The 26,833-nt window shown below is 37.9% G+C and overlaps 1 protein-coding gene across 3 annotated transcripts in view; it reads left to right on the top strand.

Annotated features, from left to right (window-relative positions):
- The window catches only part of ARSK (arylsulfatase family member K), a 44,904-nt gene that overhangs the window by 2,643 nt on the left and 15,428 nt on the right, over positions 1 to 26,833 (top strand). For 2 of the 3 annotated variants that reach the window (XM_004470647.3, XM_071209052.1), the window contains exons 2-4: positions 6,105 to 6,234; positions 8,151 to 8,310; positions 24,079 to 24,361. In XM_004470647.3, coding sequence (XP_004470704.1) covers positions 6,105 to 6,234; positions 8,151 to 8,310; positions 24,079 to 24,361 — 573 coding nt within the window. Of the gene's footprint in view, positions 1 to 4,808; positions 4,912 to 6,104; positions 6,235 to 8,150; positions 8,311 to 24,078; positions 24,362 to 26,833 lie in introns of all 3 variants that reach the window. The other variant, XM_071209051.1, reaches the window with a different exon arrangement.

The following is a 26,833-nucleotide window of genomic DNA, read 5'->3' on the forward strand; positions in this document are numbered from 1 at the left end:
ATCGACTTCAGGAGCACAACCAGAGATGTAGTAGATTCATTTATTGTTTTAGGGGTCAGTGACCAACCTGGCCAATAACTCATATGGAGAGGCAACCTGCAGTATATTTAAGGCCTGATTTGAATGCACAAGAGAGTTTGACAATGCTAAAGTCTATCTCTTGCACAACTTTGTGAAGTTTCTCTGCTTTTCTAGCAATTAAATAAATTCCACTTGTGATTTAAACATTAAATCTACTAGCAAGACAGTATTGACCCTCAAAGACTCATTTTAGGTTACCTTTCACTGTTATCCAATTTGTAACAGGTGAACCCCAAATCTGATTTCCTAGGCACAAGCAAACTGATAAAGTTAAACACAGATTCTAAACTTGAACACAAAGTCAAGCACAGATTAAAACAGAAGAATTTTATACCTTTAGCATTTCAAGGAACTCTTTGACCTCAATTGATGGTACATGAGGTGTTTTTTATTTTGATCACTGTTCATACCTTTTATAGGCACAACTGAGTTTAAACTGAGAAGTTTGAGGTTTATTTTCTCATTTTTTTAAGAAAACACAACATGAGGTTTCTGGGTCTCAGATCTATTTGTGTGTTGTTGTTTTTTACACTGGTTTAACTGGAATTCAAGGTTCTATACAGAGGCTGTTCTCAGCTATACTGTGGCCACATGGACAAGCAGTAGGTAGAATTTAATGATTGCTAAGAGACTCCTATGGAGAGTTTTCTGGTAGGCTAGAGACTGCACCCATTACTCTAGGAAGAATGAAAAAGCACCCTTTAGTCAACCGTTTTGGCATCCCAGAGTCACAGTCTGACTACAGTTCATTGCTGCACACAATTTGGAGCTGAAGCCTTGTCACAACATCCTCAGAATTTTTATCTTCAGGGCTTAACTGGCCCACAAGCATCCTTGTGTGTAGGTCTTGGGGGTATCTGATTCCGGATATCAGATCAATGACCCCAAGCCAACTGGGAGGCCTGAGAAGTGGCCCCAAATCAAAGCACCTGAGACATTTGTCCCAGGAGATATATGACTGCTCTCTGAATGGATGGGCCCAAGGAATGGGAGCCATTCAGTTTCCTGCTCTGGTTTTTAGCACCCCTACTTTCCAGGGTCCAAGACTGACCCAAACAGAAATTCCTGAGTTAAATCTCATGAAAGTTTGGGCTGCTCTCTGATTCCCGCCACCCCAGGACATCACAGAGCCCCTGCCGCCGGACATTCCCAGGGTAGTCCTAGACTTGGGAGACAGACTGACTAGATTTCAACCTGAAGCTGCCAAGCCAAATTGTGCTTCTTCCTCCTATCCTTCCAGAATTTTTAAATGCAAACTTAGTTGACTTTACTGTCTGAGAGGTTAATTGCTCTAGCTAACAGGCTTTGGTTCCTGAGGCAAAAACTTTCTTACTAAACAAAGGCACTTTTCATTTTCATTTTTTAAAACAGACCAAAGCATCCTAACACAAACCTGTAAAGAGAAATTCAGTAAAAAGGTAAAACATGGGTAAAGGTTAGAAATTGCAAGGGTATCCTGGCTTGTGACTGCCCTGGAGAAAGGAACTCCCATGGTATCCATTTTGGTTCTGCCTGCCTCTTCCTACTTCATTCTCCCAGGTAGGTGGGTGTGGTCAGATAGGAAAGCTGCTTGCAAAGGCATAGACCCAGTGGGAGGGGTAAGCCCTCTGCTTTCCAGCTCTTCCTCACTGTTGTGCACCCTCTAAGGGAGAGGGCAGGAAAAGACAACTGGTCACTGGCCCTGAGGACAGGGCGGTGCAGTGAGCTCTTGTCCTGTGCCCCATCCCTCCTAACTGGTGTTAGATCTAACAAGGCGGGGCGTGCAGCACAGATGCAGAGAATTCCCGAGCCCCAACCCGTTCCCTCCCGGGATTACATCCTATGGGGGCTTGTAGATGAACCCGTTTAAAATAGAGAACCAAAGGAAGGCATTATACAAGCTGTAGGCCATAGTTTCACTCACCAAAAAACTCCTGAACTGACTCGCTAAATACATTACTGGATTTTATTTAGGTTCTTGGCTATGCTGCAGAAATGAATTTCAAGAGCACGCTGGGTGAGTTAGGTCAGTAATTTATTCAGGTACGGAGGGAAGAGAAATGGGAGAAAGTAACAGAGCAGGGGTCCCAGGGAGAGAGGAAGGGGGTGAAAAGAGATAAAGAGGGCTGATTTACAAGCTACAGTTCCCCATTATAGATTATAACTCCCCAGGTTTACTTTTGTGGCCACATGGCAGAGGAAGAATGGTGAGAAGAGCGTGCAGAGGGCAGGAACAGGTTCAGAGGCAAGGGAACAGGGCGAGAGCGCACTTAGGCCTCATGGTTTGCTTTATAGACTATTAATTATTTTATCCCTTTCCTAATGGCAGGGGGTGGGTTCCCCTGTTTGCTGTTTTGATTGATCACCCCACCTATCAATTCCATATGAGGACCCCATGATAAAGTCCCTAGGGAACATCCAGGGCTTTTCCTTGCTCCCAGAAGAAGTCTTTGTTCTGGATAGCAGAATCTTGGGGGTGGTGGTCTTCCAGCAGCCATCTTGGGGGTTACTGATGTCCACATGGACTTTTGCCTGGTTCTAGATCTATTAATTCTCTATCTTACTAGCCTGCTTCACGATCTCCCATATTCTAGAAAAATTCTGTGTTTGTGTGCATGTGCACATATTGTGTCCTGCTTGCTGCTGTTGTTTAATCGTTTAATCCCAAAGGTGAACAGTTTTTGGAACTTTCCCAAACCATCAACCAAAAGAACACTGCTGGCAACCTTATCTCATGCTTTTGGTATGTCCATGTCTTAAAATCTTCTGCTTAGACAGATGTTTGGTTACTAATTATAATATAGTTGATTATTACTTGGTGTTACTGTGGTCCCACAGATTGTTAGTGTTAAGTGTGTCTGACACCAAAGTGTGCTGTTAATCACCATGTTGTATTGCCTCCCCCATAGATTAGCTCATGATCATTAAAGTTACATAATACGGATATGCCCATAGAATTTGTTGAGATTGTTTCTTAAAGTAATCCTCATGATTATCTAAATTTAGAGAAGCGGAACATTGGACAGTAGCATGAAAGAGGTATATTAGGGACTCGTCTTGACATCAAAGGGAAGGAAAGGATTGTGACAGGGAAAAGTTGAGTCTCAGTGGAGGCACCAGCTGACCTGATGGGTGTTCTCAAGCTAGGATAGATCTTCAGAGTTGTTCCCCGTTGGGGTGATGGGACCATGCCCTTATACTTTCATGTGGATGGTCATTAGTTGTGGGGTGCTCCCAGAATGGGGTGTGGTTTGGGGCAAGGGATCTCTCTTCAGCAGAGGCAGTTTTTCATTCCTAAAATGGGATCTGGGTTGTGCATCACAGCAGTCCAGAACCTTGCAAGGGAGGGCGAGTGAGGTATTTCATTTTTTTGTTATATTTAGTATAATATGAATATGTGTATATTTATATATTTATATTTAAATCCTTTGCCTTCAATTATACTTATTTATAATCACATTCAAGTTGTTCCTGCATCTGTTTGACCCATCACCAGTAGACTCTGACAGCTCACTTTGACAATATCCCCGGTTCTTCTTGTATATTTCCTGTCCTAGTCTGGGAGATGGTCTTTAGAAACCATAATCTGCATATTAGGGTTTCCATTGCTTCTAGACCTTTTCAGTGAACAGATCTAAAAAAAAAATACATAAGTTTATAAAGAGAAAAATAAATTATGAATTCATACTGATAGTTCCAATTCATATTTAAGACTATAGGGCTTTTGATTCTTTGCTTTTTGTATTTTTATCTCTTTTATACCAAGTGGGAGAACATCTATTCAAGAAAAGTTATTAAAAATCCATAAAAAGCATGAGAGTTTGTGATATTTGAATTCTGAACATATTAAATTTGCCTTTTGTAAGTTGAACAGATCTCTAAAATTCATTCAATTCATTCACTAAATATTCATTGCGTGCCTTATATATCCCAGACAGTAATCTTGACATATACCACCTTTCACACATTCCATGTCAGGAATTTCCCCAAATGAGACAGTTATCACTACTCCTTCTTGCCATCTTTGCCACTCTACACTTTCAAAGTCCTTTCTAGCCTGTTTCCAATAATGATGAAGTCCCTGTGCCAGCCATAGAAGTGGGTCAAGAAATTGCTAATATGAATTTTAACCAAGTACATGAGTTATTGATATACCGCAGTAGTCATTTGCAATGGTAGTTATATCATTTTGAACCTAGCCTCTAGGACTTTGAGTCCAAGCCCCAATATTTGTGTTATATAGCATCTCTATAACAGTGCTCTACCATGTGACTTCCTACTCCATCCCTCCAAGCAGATAAGCCTGGGTAGCTGGGATGTCTGGATTCCAGGAAGTGGCTATAAGTGGTTATTATTCATGATGTACAAAGATTGTAAGAATTATATATGCAGGTATTTGGGATGTGTGAGAGTAAGTTTGTCAGTATTTGGGTCTTGGAATTAAAGAGGTCCTTAGGAGAATATATACTTGTCTTGAACTTTCTAGTTCATTATTCAGGAAATGAGCAGTTATTTGTTTAGCTTTCAGTGATTGCTCCTGCTATAAGCAGTAATTTATTTCAGCATACAAACATGCTCTAAAAATCTTGAAAATCTAACTGACCTTAATCCCACATCCCCCTCCAGCTAACACTCCATTCTCTAATATCCCATTTCTCTGGTTCCCTTTGCAAAATAACTTCTTAAAAGAGTTCTCCTCTCCTACTATCTCACTTTCTCACTTCCCATTCTCTTTTCTCCTTTTCCAGTTTGATCGTCCATCCTTCCCACTCCACTGAATGTGCTATTGTCAAGACTGCCAACTATCTTCATACTGCCAATTCCAGCCCAAAATTTCTGGCCTCATTTTAGGTAACCTTTCAACTCAGCTGACATTCTTTCTTTTCTTGACACATTGTCTTCTCTCAGCTTTCACTCATTGTTTGCTATCTTCTGTTCTCTTTGGCCATTCTTTCTCAGTATTCCATACTGCCTTCTCCACTTTTTTGGAACTCTTCAGGGCTTTCTCCTCACGCCTTTCTTTCCTTTTTCGTATTCTCTCCCTAAAAGGTTTTTTTCAATTCCATGGTTTTCAATACCAAAATATGCTAAAGACTCCCAAGTTTATTTTACCAGTATAGACTTCTCTGAGCTCCAGAGTCTTGTCTGTCCCCAACAGCCTACTTTATTGCTCCATGTGGAAATAATATAGACATCTTAAGGGCTTTTGTATACATCCCATACTTTGGGTCGGCTCATTTTTCAAACCATACTTGTATTCATAATATTGAAAATATATAGTAAGTATGACTCCAGGACTGAATATTCTTTTTTCTGTCTTTGCTCTTTAACCAAGTGGAGTTGTTGAATTCCTAATTCAATTCCCAAAGACATAACTCCAACCCAAATATCTCTTCTAATCTTCAAATTCATAGATCCAGCTGCTAAATTGACATCTCCACTGTACTTTGCAGTTATCTCAAACTTTATATGTCCCTCAAATGATCTGAATGGCTGGATCCTTCTCATTCTTTAGGTCTTACACTTCCCAGAATAGCCTTTTTCTGTCCACTCCATCTAAGGTAGGTCTTCCTTGTAGTCTGTATCTCAGATGTTTTGTTTTTTTTTAAAGTACAAACCACAATTTGTAATTGTTTGTGATTTATTTACTAGTATACTTTTTGCCTCCCTCACTAAACTGTAAGTTTCATTAGTGCAGAGACTGTTTTATTCACCATTGTATCTCCAGATCTTGCACAGTGCCTGATACATAACAACTCCTCAATAAATAATTTGTTCAGCCAGTCCATCATCCTTTAAGAGATTTTCAGAAAGTCCTTTATTAAATTTATCATATTCAAATGAATCCATGTATAGCACTGCATTGATTTCTAGGTATTTATGGGCCAGATACTCATAATACTGATGATATTTGTTTTTATCTTTTGAGGATTCTTACAATCATATTAAAGTCCTTTGCTACTTGTGAATTTTATAGTTAAAATCTAAGGAAATGAGATTCTTCTTTGAAATGCAGTCAATGTTAATTAAATTCTTTATTCCAGGATGGAAGGGTCACATTTCATCCAGGAAGTCAAGTAGTGAAACTTCCTTTTATTAACTTCATGAAAACACATGGCACTTCCTTTCTCAATGCCTATACAAACTCTCCAATCTGTTGCCCATCACGTGCAGGTATGAACATGTTTGATTTTAGTGAAAGAAATTAGCAAAACAATGAAAATAAATTCACAATTTTAAAAAAGATTACATCCAAAAGCAGGATAGTAAATCATATTTGGCATGTAATACATTTTTTCTAATATGAGAGATATATGTTTTAAGGTATGTATTGAGTATAGGATTATTAGCACTTCTAATTTATTTTTTAAGAGTAGGAATTTTCATCATCTGCAGTAGTGTATTGTTCACATGTTACAGTTTCATTTCCTTATAAATGGAAGCAAATGAGTAAATATTCATATTTCCTAGAAGAGTTCTATTTCCAAAGAAATTTTCAGTAAAACTATAGGGAGGTAGAAAGAATTACATGGACTTCAGGGTATATACCACAATTTAGTAAAATTCTTGTATATCAGGTTTATCTGAATTTTTCCATATCATTTCAGATTATATACTTTATCTTTCTCTTCAGTATAAACTCACTTCTATCCAAAATCTAATTGTTTTTATTATAGTATTTCAAAAAAAGACATAGTTTTAATAGCAAAATGTCAATCAATAATTAAGAAATTTTTAAAATACTGCAGTTTTTATAAATTCTTTCTATTCTCTGACAGAGTTGTTTTTCTTTTCCCCTGTTTCCCTGGTTTATGGTTGTTTGACTTTGAACAAATAATTACATCCAATAATCTAATTTGGTCTCTGAAGTGCTGATATGATATTCTCTATAGAGTCTCAAGTCTTACATGTACATTGTCAGCACTCTCAACTATGTAATCACCAATCATTAAAGGAAACCTAAACTATATTAAAGACTATATTTCAATTATGAAGGACTCGGTATATTCAAAACTAATTTGGCTAACATTTATTTTCTGAATTGAGTGGAATGAGCAGTTCACTAGGATGAGGTGATGACGTGGATTCTAACCCTCCAGAGGCCCTGTAAACAAGTCCCTCAGTTTCTTTATCTATAGACTATATCATATATGCTATGTACCTCACAAGGTTGTTTTGACCATCAAATGAAATGATGATGAAAAAGCACTCAATGAACTCTAAAGGTCTCAAAAATGTTAGGTGATGTTTTTCCTGGAAGCAGTCTATTTTAAAATTTGGCTGAAGTAGTAATAAAAGCTAACATTTATTGCATTCTTAGTGGGTGCCTGGCAACATTCTAAGTGCGTATTAATTTATATCATCCTCACAACAATTCTATAAGGTGGATACTATTGTTATACCCATTTTGCTGAGAAAAAGTAAAGTACAGAAAGGTTAAATAACTTATCAAAGGCCACTCAGCAGTTGGCATTATTCAAATTCTAACCCAGGTAATCCAGCTGCAAAGCCTGAGCTTTTAAACAGTATGGTTTACCACCTCTCAAAAAGAAAGCTGATTGTTAAATGAGAACAGAAAGCTTATTCAAACACACTACATGTGTAAGGAATACACAGAAATGGGAAAAGGAAAACTAGGGGATATTGAATAAATAATCAGAGTTGCAGGAAATGAGAATGAAGACATAGTACACTTCAATTGTTCATGGAAATTCAGAAAAGGACAGGGAATAGGAAAAATCCTTGAGGATACTGGGGAAATGACGTCTATATTGCTATGCTTTGAATGGACTGATTTGGAAAATTAGTCAGACAGGCTTTACATTTAATTCCATCTGTATTTACATTAAGTCACTTAACCTCTAAGCCTTAGTTGACTCATCTATAATTTAGAAATAGTAACTCCACACAGTGATTCCCTCCCTGATAAAATAAAATCAGAAATGTTAGATAAGGCACGTAACACAGGATGTCTTATTACAGCCCATGAGATCTCAACTAGTAGATTCTACTCCATCTTAGAGTAACTGTCTTTATAGTTAAAACAAATTGTTAGACCTTACTTTAATCCCTATTTCATATTTTTTCAGCAATGTGGAGTGGCCTTTTCACTCACTTAACAGAATCTTGGAATAATTTTAAGGGCCTAGATCCAAATTACACAACATGGATGGATATCATGGAAAAGCATGGTTACCAAATACAAAAATTTGGAAAACTGGACTATACCTCAGGACATCACTCCATTAGGTAAAAAAATAAAACAAAAGAAAACACTAATAGGCTGCCTTCTGCTATACTATGTATATGTACTATTTTTGACTTTTATTTTTTACTGTCTCCACAAAGGTGGAAGTAAATCTCTTAATCCCTTGATTATGTTAATTTAGCTATAATTTTAGCCTTCTTTAATCTTCTTAAAATATTAAAATTGCAAAAATGCTGGTAATTGTTTTTTTTAGACATTAGACTATAAGTAATATCTGTAAAATTGTTTAGCCCATGATTTAGTTCAGTTCGTTTCTCATTATATAATGGCTACTTTTTATTCATTTTATAATCTGTTTTAAAAACCATAACCTTCTTGCTACTTGTCTTTGACAATTCTCTCTAGCACGTATCTTGTGGTTTTGTTTTTTTTCCCCATTTATCTAAGTCCTCAAAAACCAGGCAGCTAAGCATAGTGGTTAAGAGTATATATCTAAAATCATATTGCCTGCTTTTGAATCCTAGTTCCTCCACTTACTACTAATCTTGTAGTGGTGTAATCTTGGGCACATTATCTAAACTAACTGCAGAAATTTAATTTCCTTGTTTTAAGGAATAAATGAAATAACGTGTGCAAAAAGAACTAAATAGCAGGCCTAGGACCACTATCTTTAGTTGGCTGGCATCTGGGTCCTTGGATTTAGGAGTGTTCCCATGATCCCCTAACTATTAAGAGTGGCTCATTGTGCCTAGACTATTTGTACAATGTGATTTTTATTCAATACCTGCTTTCTTTCTGGGAATCTGGAATTTTGGTATGTGCTATGTAGAATGCCTACAGAATCAGAGCCCAGTAAAAACTTTGGATGCTAAAGCTCTAATGACCTTTCCCGGTGGCTGGTTCTTCACATGTGCTGTCACACTTAAACACTGGAGGAATTGAACATGTCCTGTGGAACTCCACTTGGAAGCAGGCACCTTGTTTCCACCAGACTTTGCCTTAAGTGCCTTTTTACCTTTACTGATTTTGCTTTATATCCTTTTGCTATAATAAATCATAGCATTGAGTCCACCTATGTGCTGAGTCCTTTGAAACCCCCAGTGAACCTGGGAGTGATCTTGGGGGTGTGTGACACATGCATATTAATACCCTAGAGCAATACCTCTTATGTACAGATACTAATTGAGTGGTTTGTTGTAGTCATGATGCTAATGATCATGATAAGGAAAAAAACATAAATTTTAATAAAGACAGTGGTACAGTGGATTGAATAATGCCCCCCAAAATTCATGACCACCCCAACTTTAGAATATGACCTTATTTGGAAATAGGGTCTTTGCAGATGTAATTAGTTAAAGATCACAGAATGAAATCATCCTGGATTTAGAACCCTAAATCCAATGACTACTGAACGTACAAGAAGGGAGCAAACCCAGACACACAGATAATGTGGCTAGGTAGAGATGGAGATGGAGATGGAGACTGGAGTGATGAGGCTACAAGCCAAAGAATGCCAATGACTGCCAACAGCCACCAGAAGCTAAGAACAGGCAAAAAGGATTCTTCCCTAGAGCCTTTAGAGAAAGCATGGCCCTGCTGACATCTTGATTCAGATAGAGCTTCCAGAACTGTGAAAGAATACATTTCTGTTGTTTTTAACTCACCCAGTTGTGGTAATTTGTTATAGCAGCCCTAGGAAACTTTTTGAGTAAATAGTACTAAAACAATCCAGAATAATCTGATCTTCTGATTATTCTTCTGTTGAATGTTAAATTTCTTTCCTTTTCTGTCTTCCAAAATCTAAAAGATAACAATCGTGGAAACCTAGGAGTGATCCTGACATCTCTTTCCCACCCTTGTCTTCTAATCCACCAAATGGTGTCAGTTCTACTCCAAAAATATTTCTCCAGTTTATTCACTTCTCACCATCTCTATCAAGCTACTCCCATCTCTTGTGTAAACTACTGAAATGACTTTCTAAATGAACTTTTCCTATCTATCTGACCCATTTTCTATAGACAGCCAGAATGACCTTTTGCTTAAAATCCTTGAATGGTTTTTCATTGCAAGTAGGTCAAAATCCCAAATCCAACGCATGGTTTACAAGACCCTCCGTGGCCTAGCCCCTGCCTACCTCCAGTCTCATTTCACACCATTTCCTCCATCTCTCAGTTTGCACCAACTAGCCTGGTCTCCTTTTAATTTCCTTACCATGCTTTTACATGGACACTTTTACAAAGCTATTTCCTCTGGGCAAAATGCTCTTCCCCCACACTTCCTGACTAACATAGCAGGAAGATAGAGATGGAGAAAAGGGGAAGACAATTAAATGTAGTAAAAAGAGCACTAACTCAGAGCAGAGTTAGACACCCAGCTTCCCTGCTTACCTTCCTTGTAATCTTTGGGAGGTTACTTAACTTCACTAATTGTCCGTGTTCTCATCTATAAACTGGAATTAATAATATTACTTCACTGGATGGCTGTATTAGGTTAATATAAAAGATAATATAAAGGATTAAATGCGATAATACACTGCATTTATCAGTACCTGGCATGAGTAATCAATCAGTAGAAAAGATTATTGTTATTATAAAAAAGGCCTAACCAGATTTGTGTTTAATGTTTACATAACTCATAACTTTCTAAAGTTCTTGGCATTACTAATTATTTAGGGAGTTTTGCAAATTTCTCTTTAAAATCTTTCTCCTTTTTAGAAAGTAAGGTTAATCCAAAGTAAGGCATAGCTATTTGTATCCTCTCACTTGAAATTTTTTCCTTTGTTTTCTCAATCTATGTAGTCTGAAAAAGAATCTAAGGCTAAATGCTCTGTACTCCCTATAACTTTCATTCTATATATGAAATGGTTAAAATATACTTGACTGTTATCCCTTAGTGGAATGGTAATTCTTGAAGGGCAAAGACCTTGCCTCTTTTTCACTGCTCTACTCCCATTGTCAGCATAGTAGGTACATTGTAGGTGCACAGTTAAATGTTTGTTGAATGAATGAATAAAAAAGTCATATTGATCTAACTATAGCTCATTATTTGACTAAACATAGATGATACAAAATTTTTTAACATTTCAAGTCTTCTTAATTTTCAGAAGTTCATTCTTTTTCATGTGGAATGCTGAAATCAGTAAGGGAAAAGAGCCACTTAGATGTTGATATTTGGGAGGTCAAAAATGAATTCCAATATAATCATTGCTTGCAGCATATTTTCATTTACTCATCCTTTTATCAGAGCTTAGAAAATTGAAGTAAACTACCAGGACAATTTGTATGACTGCTGTGTGTACCCACACAGCCATTTGGTTGACAAATAGGTTAAGGTTGCTGTTAATAGCATGTCTGAAAAGGTTGTATGAGTCATGGCACAATATCTTTTAGATTTTTCTGTACAAATTTAAAAATGGCTCCCAGAAAAAAAAAATGTCTGGGCACACACTGTTAATGATAAGCTAACTCTCAAAGTAAAAACTTGAGGTTTTATAACTCTTACATAACCTTTACCAATGAAATTGGCCATTTTTGAACCTTCTTATATTTTCAACCAGAATTATAGGTTTCTTTAGTTTATTACTGTAATACTTCCATCTATCTCCTTTACGCATCAAGTGATGCTTTTTTCTTGTATCAGTTTAGGGACTGGTACAAGACTAGTCCATTCCAGGAACTCTAAGGGCTACACACTTGTTTTATCCAGAGAGTTGTTAAACAGGTATTAGTGGCATTACTCATAAGGATGCCACTTACTGGCTATAAGACCTTGGGCAGGTTATTAACCACTTAGGATCCCAGTTTCATCAAATGAGCTTACCCTAGATGACATTAAAGTTTCTTCTGCTCTGTAACTTCAGTGAAGCACAGTTAAGTGGTTTATAAATTCCTGATATTTATCTGTCCCCTTCACATTGTATGTATGGTGCTTATAATAGGTTTGATTCTATTCTATTTACCTTCTTATCAATTGAAAGGAAATATTGGTATTTAATTCTTAGGGTGCCTTAGTTACCCAGGGCTGCCCATAACAAAGTATCACAAACTAAGTGGTTTAAAACAACAGAAATTTGTTGTCTCATAGTTGTTTTGTTTTGTTTTGTTTGAGATACCTAGGCAAGGATTGAACCCCAAATCAGGAGGCTGGTGTTCAACCACTGAGCCATATCATCTACCCAGAGTTAGTTTTGCCATATGTTTGCTGTTTGTTTTTAGAAGGTACAGGGGACTGAACCCAGGACCTCCCTAGTGGGAAGCAGGCACTTAAGTGCTTGAACCACATCCACTCCCTGTCTCATAGTTCTTGAGGCTAGAAGTCCAAAATTAAGATGTCAACAGGGTCACGTTCCATCTGAAATCTGTAGGAGAGAGTCCTTCCTTGCCTCTTTAATTTTCTGGTGTCTTTCGGAAATTACCAGGGTTCCTTCGCTCCCTGTCTGCCTCCCGAATCTTCTTCACCTGTCCTCCAGACCGTCTGTCTGCTTTCCCCTCTCCCTTTCTTATATGGATACCAGTTATGCTAAGTGAAAGAAACAAACAAAAAAGAATTATGAAAAAGATACCAGTCATATTGCATTAGAGACCACCCTAATCGTTTCACCTCCTTTTAACTAATCACATCTTCCTAGACCCTATTTCCAAATGAAGTCACACTCACAGGATCAGGGTTAGGACTGGGGTACATCTTTTGAGGAAACACAAGTCAATCCATAAAATGGGTGTTTTGATCATTTTTCCTATCAGGTAAAACTGTTTTTCCATTATATTCCCAATATCTAAAACAATTGGTTCTCAACTGAGGGCAATTTTGCCCCTGAGGCGACATTTGGCAATGTCTAGAGACAATTTTGGTTGATACCACTGAGTCGATGGTACTGGCATCTAGAGGCCAGGGATGCTGCTAACAGCCTACAGTGCATGGATAGCCCTCACCACAACAAAAAATTATCCAGCCTCAAAGGTCAGTGGTGCTGAGGTTGAGAAACCATGATCTAACATTACATATTATTCTCATAAGCATAGCCTTAAGAATGTCACACTTGTATTAATTACCTATACTTTGAATTTTAGTTTTTCCTTCCATATGCTAAGATCCATTTGACATTAGTATGTCAGGTTTTTTTTAATTAACAAAAACTAAGAAAATGTTAATTTGGATGCATAAAATTAGGAGGCAATTGATTTTACATAGAACATTTTTAAAACTATATTTCTAAGATTGGTACAATTTATTGAAGGAATTGAATATTAAGTATAATTCCTTAAAATGACTAAAAGATGATCCTTACTTAGGTTAAAATAGTAAAATCAAATTTATGCACTATGCATTCACACATGTTTATTGAGCCACCTACATGTGCCGGATGCTGTTTTAGATGATGGAAATAGTGATTAAAACAAAGGAACCCGTATCCTCATAGAGCTTACATTCTAACAGTTTCAGAAGAGAAATTAAACCTAAACCTAAAATCAAGTCTCCTGTCATTTCATCTTTGTATTATTGTAATTATGTATGCTCTCAAGTGATAATTGACCATTCTTAATCTTCCAAAACAAGTAAAATGAAGGCCCACTTCCAAAATGTGAGAATTACTATGAGCAAATCTCTTAGTGTTGAGCCTCTTGACAAACAGCAAATGAAAGCAAATCACAGGCTGCTAGCATCACTTTTCCTGTCCTCTGGTAAGGCCTCCAGGCCAGCAGCAAAGGCATCTAAATAGAACAGAGCTCAGTACAGCCAGCCTTCCTTAGCTCTTCCTAGGGCTACAGCCTAATGAGTAAGTCTGTGTTCATTTCATCTATAGCCACTATTATTTTATAATTTTAGGTCATATGTACCTTAGAGCACTTTTCTCCATACTGAGGAGATATTTATTATTTTCATTATATTGAGGAAAAACACCCATTCCATTGGTCATTTTAGGAGTTTTTTAATATCCCTACCTCATTTTGATTGAAATTCTGCATCAGGAACAGCGTGCGTTATTCTGGGTGCATTCTCAGCATGGTGTTTTATGATACCAGAAGAGCTTGCTGGTTGTTTTATTTTGTTTTGTTATTCCAGAACCATCACTTATGATGACTAACAAATTCTTGGCTGAAGCAGCCCGCCTTTAGAGAGCTGTCTACCATAACTCCTACATATTTTTCTTGAAACACAAATGATAGCTCTGAGCGTACAACCTCATTACAATTGTTGGATTTTTTCCTCATTTCATTACTAAAATTTAATGTATTAAGTTTAGCTGCCCATAATGAAGTTTATCTCCTACTTTTGCTAATATTAGCAATTTAAGGGATTTCTGAAGTTTATCTCAATTTACTGGAAAAGAGCCTGAAGCTATCTAATAATATGAAGATGAGGAAGAGTATATGGGGAAACAAAAATTAGGCAGCTACAACCTAGCCTAAGGGACTTCGGGTTTAAAAGAGGGGATGACAAAAATGTATAGATAATTTAAGTACAAGGCAAAATATGGAGAATTCTATTTAAAGGAAGAAGCAATCACATCTATATTTTTTTGAAAGGGTGGGAGAAAAAGCTGTAAAGTACTATATTTTATCTATTCTAAGGTGCACTTATTTTCACATTTTAACATCTCTGAAATTACAATGCATCCTAAATTTTATGATAGAAATGTGTTATAGTCTTACTGGCAGGTGTTTTTCCTCAATAGTATATTTTTTTAACGGAGCATTTTATAATTGATGGCACTTTGATAAGCTGAGATAAAAGTAAAACATCAAATGCAGACATGAATGAAAAATCTAAACAAAATATAAACCTTTCAGAGAGCATTGGTTACACCAAAAATCCTGAAAGGAAACAACAAAAGGTAAGGTTTTAAAGATTACAAGAGGATTTGAATAGCAGGCCAAGGCTACTGGCAGAAAATAACATGGATGTTTCATCAGATAAGCTGTATTTGAGAATCTCCATAAAGTCATTCTCTTTAAAAAATCTTGGCTGTAAGGGCAGTCTGGCTGCAACATATAACCCCATTGATCACCAGGGTTGATAGGCTGATCTGGCTCACTAGGCGGGTGTGTCCTTCCTCCCTCACCACTCCTTGGGCGTCTCTTCCCAAGCTGCATGCTTGGTCACATGACTTTCCCTGCTAGAGGAGGACCATTCTTCAGTCAAGTATAAGAGTAGCTACGTTCCCCTTCTAGAACCTTCAAACAAAAAATAATAATCTTAGAATGGCTCTACTCTATTCTTTCATCCATGAACATCTTTTTTGCCCCTTCACCAAATCCCATGATTATTTTAGTTTATGTTTGGAGCCCATTTGATTTCTTGATTGATCTAATTTGCTATCTCTTAAAGGACCCCCATTTTCTTCTAAATATTCTTTCTGTCCTTTTCATTGGCTCTTTTATTGACAAGAGTACATTGCATTTAGCCATAAAGAATCTGGATATCAGCACCTCTTTTTCTGGTATGAGACCAAAGTGCAAAATTTTAGAAATAAGGTACTTACCATATAAGAAATACATGAGAATTTTTAGACTCATTCTAAAATTTGTAAAGAATGTTAAAATGTCTAAACATACATGGGTGAATCATCATTCCTGATAATAAAAATAAATTAACAACTACAATTTTAGCTACCATATCCCGAGTTTGATTCAAGCACAGCCAGAATGTATTAGAATAGAGAATTTCTTAAAAAAATATATTTCTCAAGCAGAGTAATTAAAAATTATCTGTCAACAAAGGAAAAACAAATATCATTAATAGCAAGCACAATAACTTCAAAAAATGAGATCTAATTTAGTATGAGAGCAAATAATATTATAACTCAGAAAAATAATGACCCTTGGCCATTCAGTTCAAGAGTTAACCAAGAAAAACATTTGAAGTAGTACTATCTATGGAATCAAAGACAGTGGTAGCCCAAATCATTAATTGTGTGTGTGTTCATATGTGTGTGTTCTTTAAAGAGAGAAGGCCTAAGCTGTTAGAAAAATGCAGCTTCCTAAAAATTACTGATCCCACATGACTCCTGGAGAGCTAATTTTATAATTAGTAGTAAAGGATACTTCCTGTTTCTGACATAAAGGTTTCATGAAATATTTTAGGAAAGCAAATATTTATTTTCCAAAATTATTTATTTATTGTTATTTTTGTTTAAAAATTACACAAATCTGAAGTATCCATTATTTAATGTTCTTTAAGATTGTTCAATAAGGAATTAGTAAAATGAACAGAGAGCATATACCTGCTATGCAATATTGGAAAACAATTAAAATTGGAGAAGAATATTTTTTTGGCACCTAACACAAAGATATTCAAAGTACATATATAATTCAATAAATTGAAAACCATTATAAAATAGTACATATACGATCTTATTTTTTAAACATACACATACACCATATACTATACACACACATACACACACACACACAAGATAAAACTTGGAAGCAATACACCAAAACATTACAATGGGAGGCAGATGTGGCTCAAGTGCTAGAGCTTCCACCTACCATATGGGAGGACCTGGGTTCAATCCCTGGGGCCTCCTGATGAAAAAGAAGAGAAAGTGTGCCTGCAATACAAGCCAGTGCCCATGTGGTGAACGAGCAAGCATGACTGCCCATGCGGTGAGCCAGTGCCCATGCGAGCCCACATGGTGATCCAGTGCCCGCGTGGTGAGCCAGTGCCTGCAGAAGTGGGTCATGCAGCAAGATGATGACAGAACAAAAGAGAGACAAGGGGAGAGTCAAGGTGAAGCGCAGCAGAAACCAGGAACTGAGGTGGTGGAATTGACAGGGAACCTTTCTCCACATCAGGAGTCTCTAGGATCAAATCCCTGTGAATCCTAAAGGAGAGAAAATGAGAAGAGAAGACAACACAGACAGCAAAAACAGCAGGGCAGGAGGAGGGGAAGGGGGGGGAATAAATAAATAAATAAATCTTTTTAAAAAAAAAAAAACATTGCAATGGAACTCATAATTTTTATTTCCTTTTCCAATTTGTTTTTCTAAATTTCTCATTGAACTTTTAAAGAAATTGTTGGAGGAGGAGAACTAGGGGAAGGAAGATTATGGGTATTTGAATTACTCTTTCTAAACTGACTCAGAAATAATTTGCCCTGATGTTAAATTGAGATCTAGTTTGAGCAGTTCAATTGAATCCAAGAGGCTTTGTTTAAGTAAAGCAATGCTAACAAAATTGCAGCAAACATATATACTCTGTCATTGTCCCCTAGGAATTCAAAGTTGTAATATTGGTGCTCCCACAGTGAAGAATTCACAAGCAGACTGGAAAATGACTAGGTGGACATTTACAACTTGAAGTCCATGAAATCCCTAACCATCTATCCATACACATATGCAAGTAAAACTCTTCTTTGAAATACACTACTTAGTGGAGAAAAGCTCGTGAGTTTCATCACATTAACAAAGAGATCCAGGAATTTCAAAAAAGAGTAAGAAAGACCAGCTACTGTAATTGCACAGAAATGGTCAGAAATGATAAAATTACTAAGTGGAAAAATGTGTTAACTGAGCATTTAAATAATGTATATAGAAAAGTGATGTTCCAAATTGAATTTGCCAAGGTTAGTTGATTCATTCAACTAAAACAGATATTTTTGTGACTGATCATATTTAAGGAAGATAGATGACAGCCTTGTCAGTCCTTTAAAAATGGAATGTGTATTTCTCACAGCTGTGAAAGAAGAGCATTTAATGGGAATGGATATGGATTCCTTTTTCCCTTAGAGAATTTTTTAGACTGATGCAGAAATTTGCAAGGGCATTATTCAGAATTGTTATTATTTTTCCATGCAAGAGATTTGTCTTAGAGGCAACAGCAGTTCTGGTCTCATCTGTAACAACTGTGTGTGTGTGTGCTTATAGGTGTGTGCGTGTGTGTGTGTGTGTGTGTGTGTGTGTGATCGCCGACTTAAAGTTTGAGATAATTATCTTTAGTAGAGTCTTAGGAAGCTGAAGTTATAGGTCTAGACTCCTAATTCAGTTTGAAAGAAAAACTCTCATGCTCTCCATTAATTTTAATATGTGGTGATTTCTCAGAAGTGATTATTACTGTAGAAATTAATCCTGTGCTACCTGTGAACTGTATCTAGTGTTACAGCTGTAGAATTTGGTACATTGACACAGAAAACCCACACAGTATGGGACTTATACACAGTACTGCAATTAGTTGGTAATGTGTTATGTAGTTCTTTTTTATTTTATTTTTAAACATTTATTTTTTATTTTTTTCTCTCCCCTTCCCCCTCAACCCCCCCCCCCACCACCTTTTTCAGCTCTCTGTTCATTAGCTGTATGTTCTTCTGCATCCGCTTGCATTATCCAGCAGCACTGGGAAACTGTCTCTTTTTTGTTGCTTCATCTTGCTGCATCAGCTCTCTGTGTATGCAGTGCACTCATGGGCAGGCTGAGCTTTTTTCACTCAGGGTGGCTCTCCTTGCGGGGTGCACTCCTTGTACATGGGGCACCCCTATGCAGAGACGTCCCTGCGTGGCATGGCACTCCTTGAGCACAGCAACACTGAACATGGGCCAGCTTCCCACATGGGTCAGGAGGCCCTGGGGATCGAACCCTGGAACCTCCATATGGTAGATGGACACTCTATCAGTTAACCCACATCCGCTTCCCATTATGTAGTTTTAATTTCAATTTCTATTGGCAGAACTATTCAAACTACTCATTGTTGTGTATTGTGTTTGGCCATAGTATTAGTCAACCAAAGGGATGCTGATGCAAAATACCAGAAACTGATTGTTTTTTATAAAAGATCTTTATTTGGAATAGAAGCTTACAGTTACCAGGCCATGAAGCGTAAGTCACTTCCCTTCACCAAAGTCCTTTGCCACGTGTTGGGGCAAAATGACTGCCAACGTCTGCTAGGGTTCAGACTTCCTGTGTTCCTCTCTTCCTGGGGCTTGCTTCTCTTTCCTCTGTGTGCTTACTTCCTGGGGCTCCAGCTTACCTTCAGCATCAAACGCCAATATCAAAACTTGAACATAAAAAATTGCCAACTCTGTCCTTTGCCATGTCTTTCATCTGTAGGTCCCTACTCATGAAGGGGCAGGGACTTAATGCCCTACTGATGTGGCCCAATCAAAGGCCTAATCATAATTTAATCACACCCAGGTACAGACCAGTTTACAAACATAATCCAATATCTACTTTTGGAATTCATAACTATATCACACTGCTACACTCCACCCTCTGAATTCCAAAAGGCATTATAATATTAAAAAAAAAACACAAGAAAACCTTAAATCAGTAACAATGCAAGTACTAAATCATATCACAATCAATTTAAAGAAATACAGTTTGTCTTGGGGCAAAGTCCCATCTTCTAAAGCCCTCTGAAACTTACAAAACTATTTATCTGCTTTCAAAACACAAATGGACAAAGGATAAACATTTTCATTATCATAAGGAGAATTTGGAAGGAAAACTGAGTCACAGGTCCTCTACAATTCAGTAGACCTTCAGGATATCCTCTGTTAGATTTCAAAGTCATTAGAGTCACTGTTAAGATGATGTTTTTTTCTTCTTGGTGCCTTATGGGAACCCATTCTTTCCACAGGCTTGCCCAAGGGTCATTTTCTTGGTCCCACCCTCATCAAGCATCTGGGTGTTGACCAGCTCCAGACCTCACTCTCCAAGAGTGTTGGGGTGATTGCCACACCTTACACAATTTTGGGGTTAGAGTATTAACCCCCCTAGTACAGTGAGATGAAGGCAACATCCTTCCTAACCTTTGGCAGGCAGGCTCAACCCTCTCAGAGCAGTGAGTTGACCACCTGGCCTTCCCTAACTCATGGGAGACAGGCCCATCCCTCTCAGATCTATGGGGCATCGACCTCAACCTCCCTAATCCTTGAGGAATGTGCTCCATCCCCTCTGTACCCTGGGGTGGCAAAACTCCCCAAACAGAATATCCGGTGGGAACATCCACCCTATTCAACTGCTGGGGCACAGTCACCCTCCCTGTACACATGAGTGAGGTTCCTCTCTTGGCCCAAGGTGATGTCTTAATTCCACATCTCAGCTTCCATGGTTTTTCGCTTGAAGTCATTTCTCCTTCAATCTTTCCTTTCCATGTCCCTTTTAGTCCAGGCTAACAGTGGTTTTGTTCATATAGCCTCTTAAAAAGTCTGTTGGTTTAGCATGCAGGAAGCAGGGGTTCAAGCCATCAGACAGTAAGACTTTCCACAAGTCTTTCTGACATAACTGCCTCTTCAATCCTGATTTACAAGTACCAAGTTTAGTTAAGTCCTCCAATGGGGCACTTTCTTCTGGGGACTTGATTTCCAGAGGCTTGGAATTTTCAGAGTCAGTTTCTGTTTTTTTGTGCCCAGCAGTTCAGTCCTCAGCCTGTCTATTTCATCTAGTATATTGCTATAAACTGCAAGGAGAAGCCAAGCCACATTCTCCAAGTTTACTTTGGAAATGTCTTCACAATTTTCAAATTCTGCCTTCCATAAAACACCGGGACTTAATCTTGCTAAGTTCACTGCAACTTTAAAACACGGATCACCTTTCCTCCAGTTTCCAAAAATAGTTTCATGATTTACTTCAAGGCATCATAAAAAGTCTTTTTAGCATCCATATTGCAATCAATAGTCTCTTCAAAGAAATCTAGGCCTTTTCCATCAAACATCTCACAATTTCTTCAAAAAATGCCCCTTACCCATTTATAAAACCATTCCAGCATTTTGGTAATTGCAAAAGCACTTCTCCACCCCTTGGCACCAAATTCTGTATTAGTCATTCACAGGGGTGCTGATGCAAAATAGCAGAAATTGGTTGGTTTTTATAAAAGGCATTTATTTGGAGTAGAAACTTACAGTTACCAGGTCATGAAGCATAAGTCACTTCCCTCACCAAAGTCCTTTGCCACGTCTTGGAGCAAGATAGCTGCCAGCATCTGCCAGGGTTCAGGCTTCCTGTGTTCCTCTCTTCCCAGGGCTTGCTTCTCTCTGGGCTCAGGATTCCTCTCTTCCTGGGGCTTTCTTCTCTTTCCTCTGTGTGCTTACTTCCCGGGGCTCCAGCTTAAGACTTCAGCATCAAACTTCAGCATCAAAACTCCAATATCAAAAACCTCCAACTCCATCCTTTGCCATGTCTTTTATCTGTGAGCCCTACTGACATGGCCCAATCAAAGCCCTAATCATAATTAAGCCCAGGCACAGACCAGTTTACAAACATAATCCAATATCTATTTTTGGAATTTATATCAAACTGCTACAGCCATCATCTTTGTTTTCTGGAATCAAACCAATGTAGAATAATTCTATTCATGGGCTCTATGTAAAGTGATGTATGTGTGTGCATGTGCATGTGTGTGTGTGTTTTGTACCTGGACTGGGGATTGAACCCTGAACCTCTTATGTGGGAAGCTTACATTCAACCACTGAGCCACATTGGCTCCCCTGAATTGGTTATTTTGTTTGTTTGCTTGTTGGTTTTTTGCTTGTTTTTATTTATAGGAGGCACCAGGAACTAAACCTGGGAACTCCCATGTAGGAAGTAGGCACTCAACTGCTTAAGTCACATCCACTTCCATGTAAACTCATTTTGATTAGCCTGTCTAAAATTTAGAATTTTTGAAGAAAAGAATTCTTATACTGTTATGTAGAGCAGTGCTTCTCAAACTTTAATATGTACACAAGGCACCTGAGTACTTTCTGGTTTAGTGGGTCTGGGGTGGGTCCTGAGATTCTGCTTTTTTAACAAGTTCCCAAGTGTTGCTGATGCTGCTGATCTCTGGACCACACTTGTAGTAGCTGAACTTGAGGTTGGTCAAGGTGTAACAAATTAAGAAAGCCAGTGTGGCACTTTAGTATTGTTTATGAATTCCAAAAATAGATATTGGATTATGTTTGTAAGCTAGTCTGTTCCTCTGGGTGTATTAGATTGCATTAGACTCAGAGGTTTCACTTTTACTTTATTAAATCAAGATCAGGACTTTTATTTGACCACAGTCATTAGGGTGACTCCATCTGAGTGCCTGCCTACAGTTAGCCTACAGCAGTGGGCTGTATAAACAGATGCTCAATCAAAGACAGGGAAGTAAACACATGGAGAAGGAGAACACAGAAGCAGACAGGCAGTAAGACAGAGCTCTGTAGAGATAGACACAGCTCTGGGAAAAGATGTGAGCCTGGTAGTCTACAGCTGACCTTGTGGAGAGAGCAGAGCAGCTGAGCCTGGAAAGAAAGGAGTCCCAAGAAAACTGACAAGCCTTATGCCAGGCTGCAGCTGGGACCATGGTGTCTTAAGAGGAAGGAGAAGGGCTGAACTCTTGCAGACATAGCCTGCCATCAGAGGGAAGAGGATGTGGCTCAAGCAACTGGGTTCCCATCTACCATATAGGAGGTCCAGGGTTCAATGCCCAGGGTCTCTTGGGGAAGGCAAGCTGGCCCATGTGGAGTGCTGCCCTATGCAGGAGTGCTGGCCCATGCGGAGAGCTGGCACAGCAAGATGACGCAACAAAAAGAGAACAGAGGAGAGACAATAAGAGACACAGCAGATCAGGATGCTGAGGTGGCACAAGAGAATGATCGCTTCTCTCCCACTCCAGAAGGTCCCAGGATCAATTCCCCAAGCTGCCTAATGAGAATACAAACAGACACAAAAGAACATACAGCGAATGTACACAGAGAGCAGACAATGAAGGAAAGATATAAATAAATCTTTGAAAAAAAAAAAAAGCAACTTTGCATCAGCACTCCTTTGGCTAATACAGCCTGTAATAGAAAAATGTGGTTATCATTTGTATCCCTTTGAGAAGAGAGACCCTTTACATTTCTGCAGAGAGCCAAGGTAGACCTTCATGCACTCTAAGAGGGTCGCTTAGTGTATACTGACAAAATGACACATAGAAGCCTCTCTAAGGTTATAGAGAACAATCTCCTTTGAGATAGGTATCTTCCACATCTGAATTCCCACCTGAGGATAAATTGGATGGTCTCTTCATGAAAGAATTGTAGTGGAAAAAGACAAATAATGTCTTAGTATTTTTATGAAAAGAGTTTTGACCTCATGGAGCCCCTGAAAGTGTCTCAAGAACTACACAGGGGTCCCTGGACCATACTTTGAGAAATGCTGACATATAGGAAACTATACAATGTATGTTTGGCCTTTTGCAAGAGTATTGAAGTGGGATTGAGTTTACTGGTTAAAACACTATAAACCATGGAATCAAACTAAGAACTTGGTGCTTCATAGTAAATTTAAAATGAAAGGAGGCAATGAATCATAAAGTATCCAAACTACAAGTAGTTTTGGTTCCTACTCATTAATACAGGCCCTTTTTAGTTGTCTTGATCAAAATGATAACTCTTGATATTCTAGGCAAATTACACAGACCATGGAATAGGATATAATGAAATTTATACAAAATACTCCCAGCAACCAAGTAATTAGAAAATTTATATTTGAAGGAGGTTAAAGCAATTAATGGTGCAAGGAAAATACCAACACTTAGCACAATGACCATCCAATTTGTGGTACTTTGTTACAGCAACCATGAGAAACTAAAACAATCTTATTGTAAGAAAAAGCAATCATTCTAAGGAATCTCATAGTCTTAACATATAGGTAGATATTGGATTCTTGTTATTTTTTCTTGTTGTTTTTTTTTTTTTTGAATTTGCAACGCTCAATAACTTTCTTATTGCGATCTAGTATAGTTATTCTGAAGTTACATGACTAATTCTAAAAATTGTTTTCCATATTATCTTCTTATATGTATGATAGGTTGGTTTAAATTTTTTTAGTACCTGACAATATACCTGTCTTTTTTTGTTCCCTCAGCAATCGGGTGGAAGCATGGACAAGAGATGTTGATTTCTTACTCACACAAGAAGGCAGGCCTATGGTTAATCTTATCCCTATTAAGACTAAAGTAAGAGTGATGGAAAAGGACTGGAAGAATACAGACAGGGCAGTAAACTGGTTAAGAAAGGAAGCAATTAATTACACACGACCATTTGTTCTTTACCTGGGATTAAATTTACCTCACCCTTATCCTTCACCATCTTCAGGAGAAAACTTTGGATCTTCAACATTTCACACATCTCTTTATTGGCTTGAAAAAGTAAGCACACTATGTATACTGAAAGATCATTGTTTCTTTTATTAACACTTTTAAAGAAAAATCTAAAAATTGTATATACTCATTAAATCAAAGTTGACAAGTAACGAGTTGATAAAAACTATAGGAACAATTTTACAGAAATAAAATAAGTTTTAAAATTTAGAAACCTACTTCCTAGCTGAATACATTTGCAAATGATATGTCTATAAAATGGGAAACTCAGAGACATCCCTTAAGAAATACAGGCAGTTTTTGCTTTGCACAGTAATTCAAGACCATAACAATGACTATGCAAGCTGAAAGAGTACAAAGTGATCTTAATAATCCATTGCAAAAATGACCGTTGTTCTGTGTCCCTTAAAAACATTAGTCAAAACATTAATAACCCTCTTACCTTGGTTATAAATTTACAGGGAAATAGAAAAAATAATAAAAACTAGTATTTACTGTGCTATAGTTGAAAACACAAAAAACATTGAGAATTAAAATGTGGTATTGTGTGAAAATTTACCGAGAGTAGTTTGAACAGTGCTTACCTTCTTCTCATGTATCTTATGATATGGAGTAAGCATCTTTTCTATGTCTTGGCAAATTGTCATATTTCTTTCTAAATTTGATCACTTTCCAACATTTTATACTTTGCACTTAAAATATCATGTATCACCAAGAGTTCCTTTTTTTAATTTTTTATTTATTTCTCTTTCCCTGCACCCGCCCCCCCCCACCCTGTTGTCTGCTCTCTGTGTCCATTCACTATGTGTTCTTCTGTGTCCGCTTGCATTCTTGTCAGCAGCACCAGGAATCTGTGACTCTTTTTTTTGCTGCATCATCTTGTTGCGTCAGTTCTCCATGTGTGCAGTGCCACTCCTGGGCAGGCTGCACTTTTTTCGCGCAGGGCAGCTCTCCTTACAGGGCACATTCCTTGTGTATGGGGCTCCCCTACACAGGGGACTCTCCTGCACGGGCCAGCAGTCCTTCTGCGCATCAGCACTGCACGTGGACCAGCTCACCACATGGGTTGGGAGACCCTGGGTTTGAACCCTGGACCTCCCATGTGGTAGATGGACATTCACAGTTGAGCCAGTTCCGCTTCCCAACCAAGAATTCCTTTAATGTGGAGTGTTTTTCAGGCCACTGTCACTTCTTCTAGGATATCTTCATCCTTTTCTTTACTTTCCTCATTTATGTTGATATGTTTGCCTTCACTAAGTTCCTCTAGCTGTGTGTCTAGAGTCTCTCAAATGACCACAGTGTCAACATTTCTAGTGTCAGCTTTTCTTCTGTAACTCCATTTACATTTGATTCAGATTTCACCTCCAGCATTATCACTTTTCCATTCTTGGCTGCAGTTTCATCTTTGTTGGCCAAACTCTCTTTTGAGTACTCATTTCTGAAATGTTGCATGGATTTGTCACTGGAAGACAAGAAGATAGCACAACTACATACTTTGCTGTCTGAACATCAAATGAATAACAGATACACAGTGACCAATCACTGACAGACTATGATAAAAATGGTGTGAATGGTCACTGGTCATGATGCACATGTGTTATTTGCATAGTGATTTGTGGTTTAAAAAGCTAGCAGGAAAGTTTGTACTATGTGCAGTTACAATTAATGTAACTGAAATTTAGTGGTAATTGAAATTTGAACAGTTTGGGGGGACTAGTACTATTCAGCTAAACCATGGTAAACTGAAATTCATGCGTATCTACATATCTGAGCCATGCCAAAGGAGGACTGCCTCTGTTTTGAAATGTGTCATCTTAAACCAAATTTACCTGAAAAAACTAGTTGAAAACACTATTTAGAACACCTTACTTTAAAGGAAATAATTTCAGAGTTTTAGATACTTCAGGTCTTCTTAAAAAATTCTGAGAGCTCCATATTCAGATATTTCTCTGGAGTTAGTACTAGTCAAATTCAATATGTTAAAAAAAAAACTTTGAAGTAAATAGTAAATAAATATTTTTTTGCTTCTTGAATGTTGCATGACTAAAAGATACATATGACCTAATGGTCTAGTCTTAATTGTTTTCACCAAAACTGTAAGCATCTGTATGTATTAAAAAGCTGTCTTTTTAAAAATCCCCCCTCCTTGTGGCTTTTTGCATGCTACCTGCTCTCTGTGTCCATTTGCTATGCGTTCTTCTGTGTCTGTATTTATTTTATTTCCGCTCCCCCCTTGTGGCTTGCTTGCTCTCTGCTTTCTGTGTCCATTTGCTGTGTGCTTTTCTGTGTTTTTGCTTGTCTCCCTTTTTTTGGTTGCATCACCTTGCTGAGTCAGCTCTCCGTGACACCTGTGGGCCAGGTGGCACTCCGCCGCCTCTGCAGATCGGGCAGCGCTCTACAGCGTGAAGGCGAGCCTGCCTTCACAAGAGTTCGCATCCCAGGGCCTCCCATATGTAGACAGGAACCCAACTGAATGAGCCACAGCCACTTCCCAAAGCTGTGTCTTTTTAAAACAAATAT

The sequence above is a fragment of the Dasypus novemcinctus genome, chromosome 2, assembly GCF_030445035.2.
Source record: "Dasypus novemcinctus isolate mDasNov1 chromosome 2, mDasNov1.1.hap2, whole genome shotgun sequence".
Classification (NCBI taxonomy): Eukaryota; Metazoa; Chordata; class Mammalia; order Cingulata; family Dasypodidae; genus Dasypus; species Dasypus novemcinctus.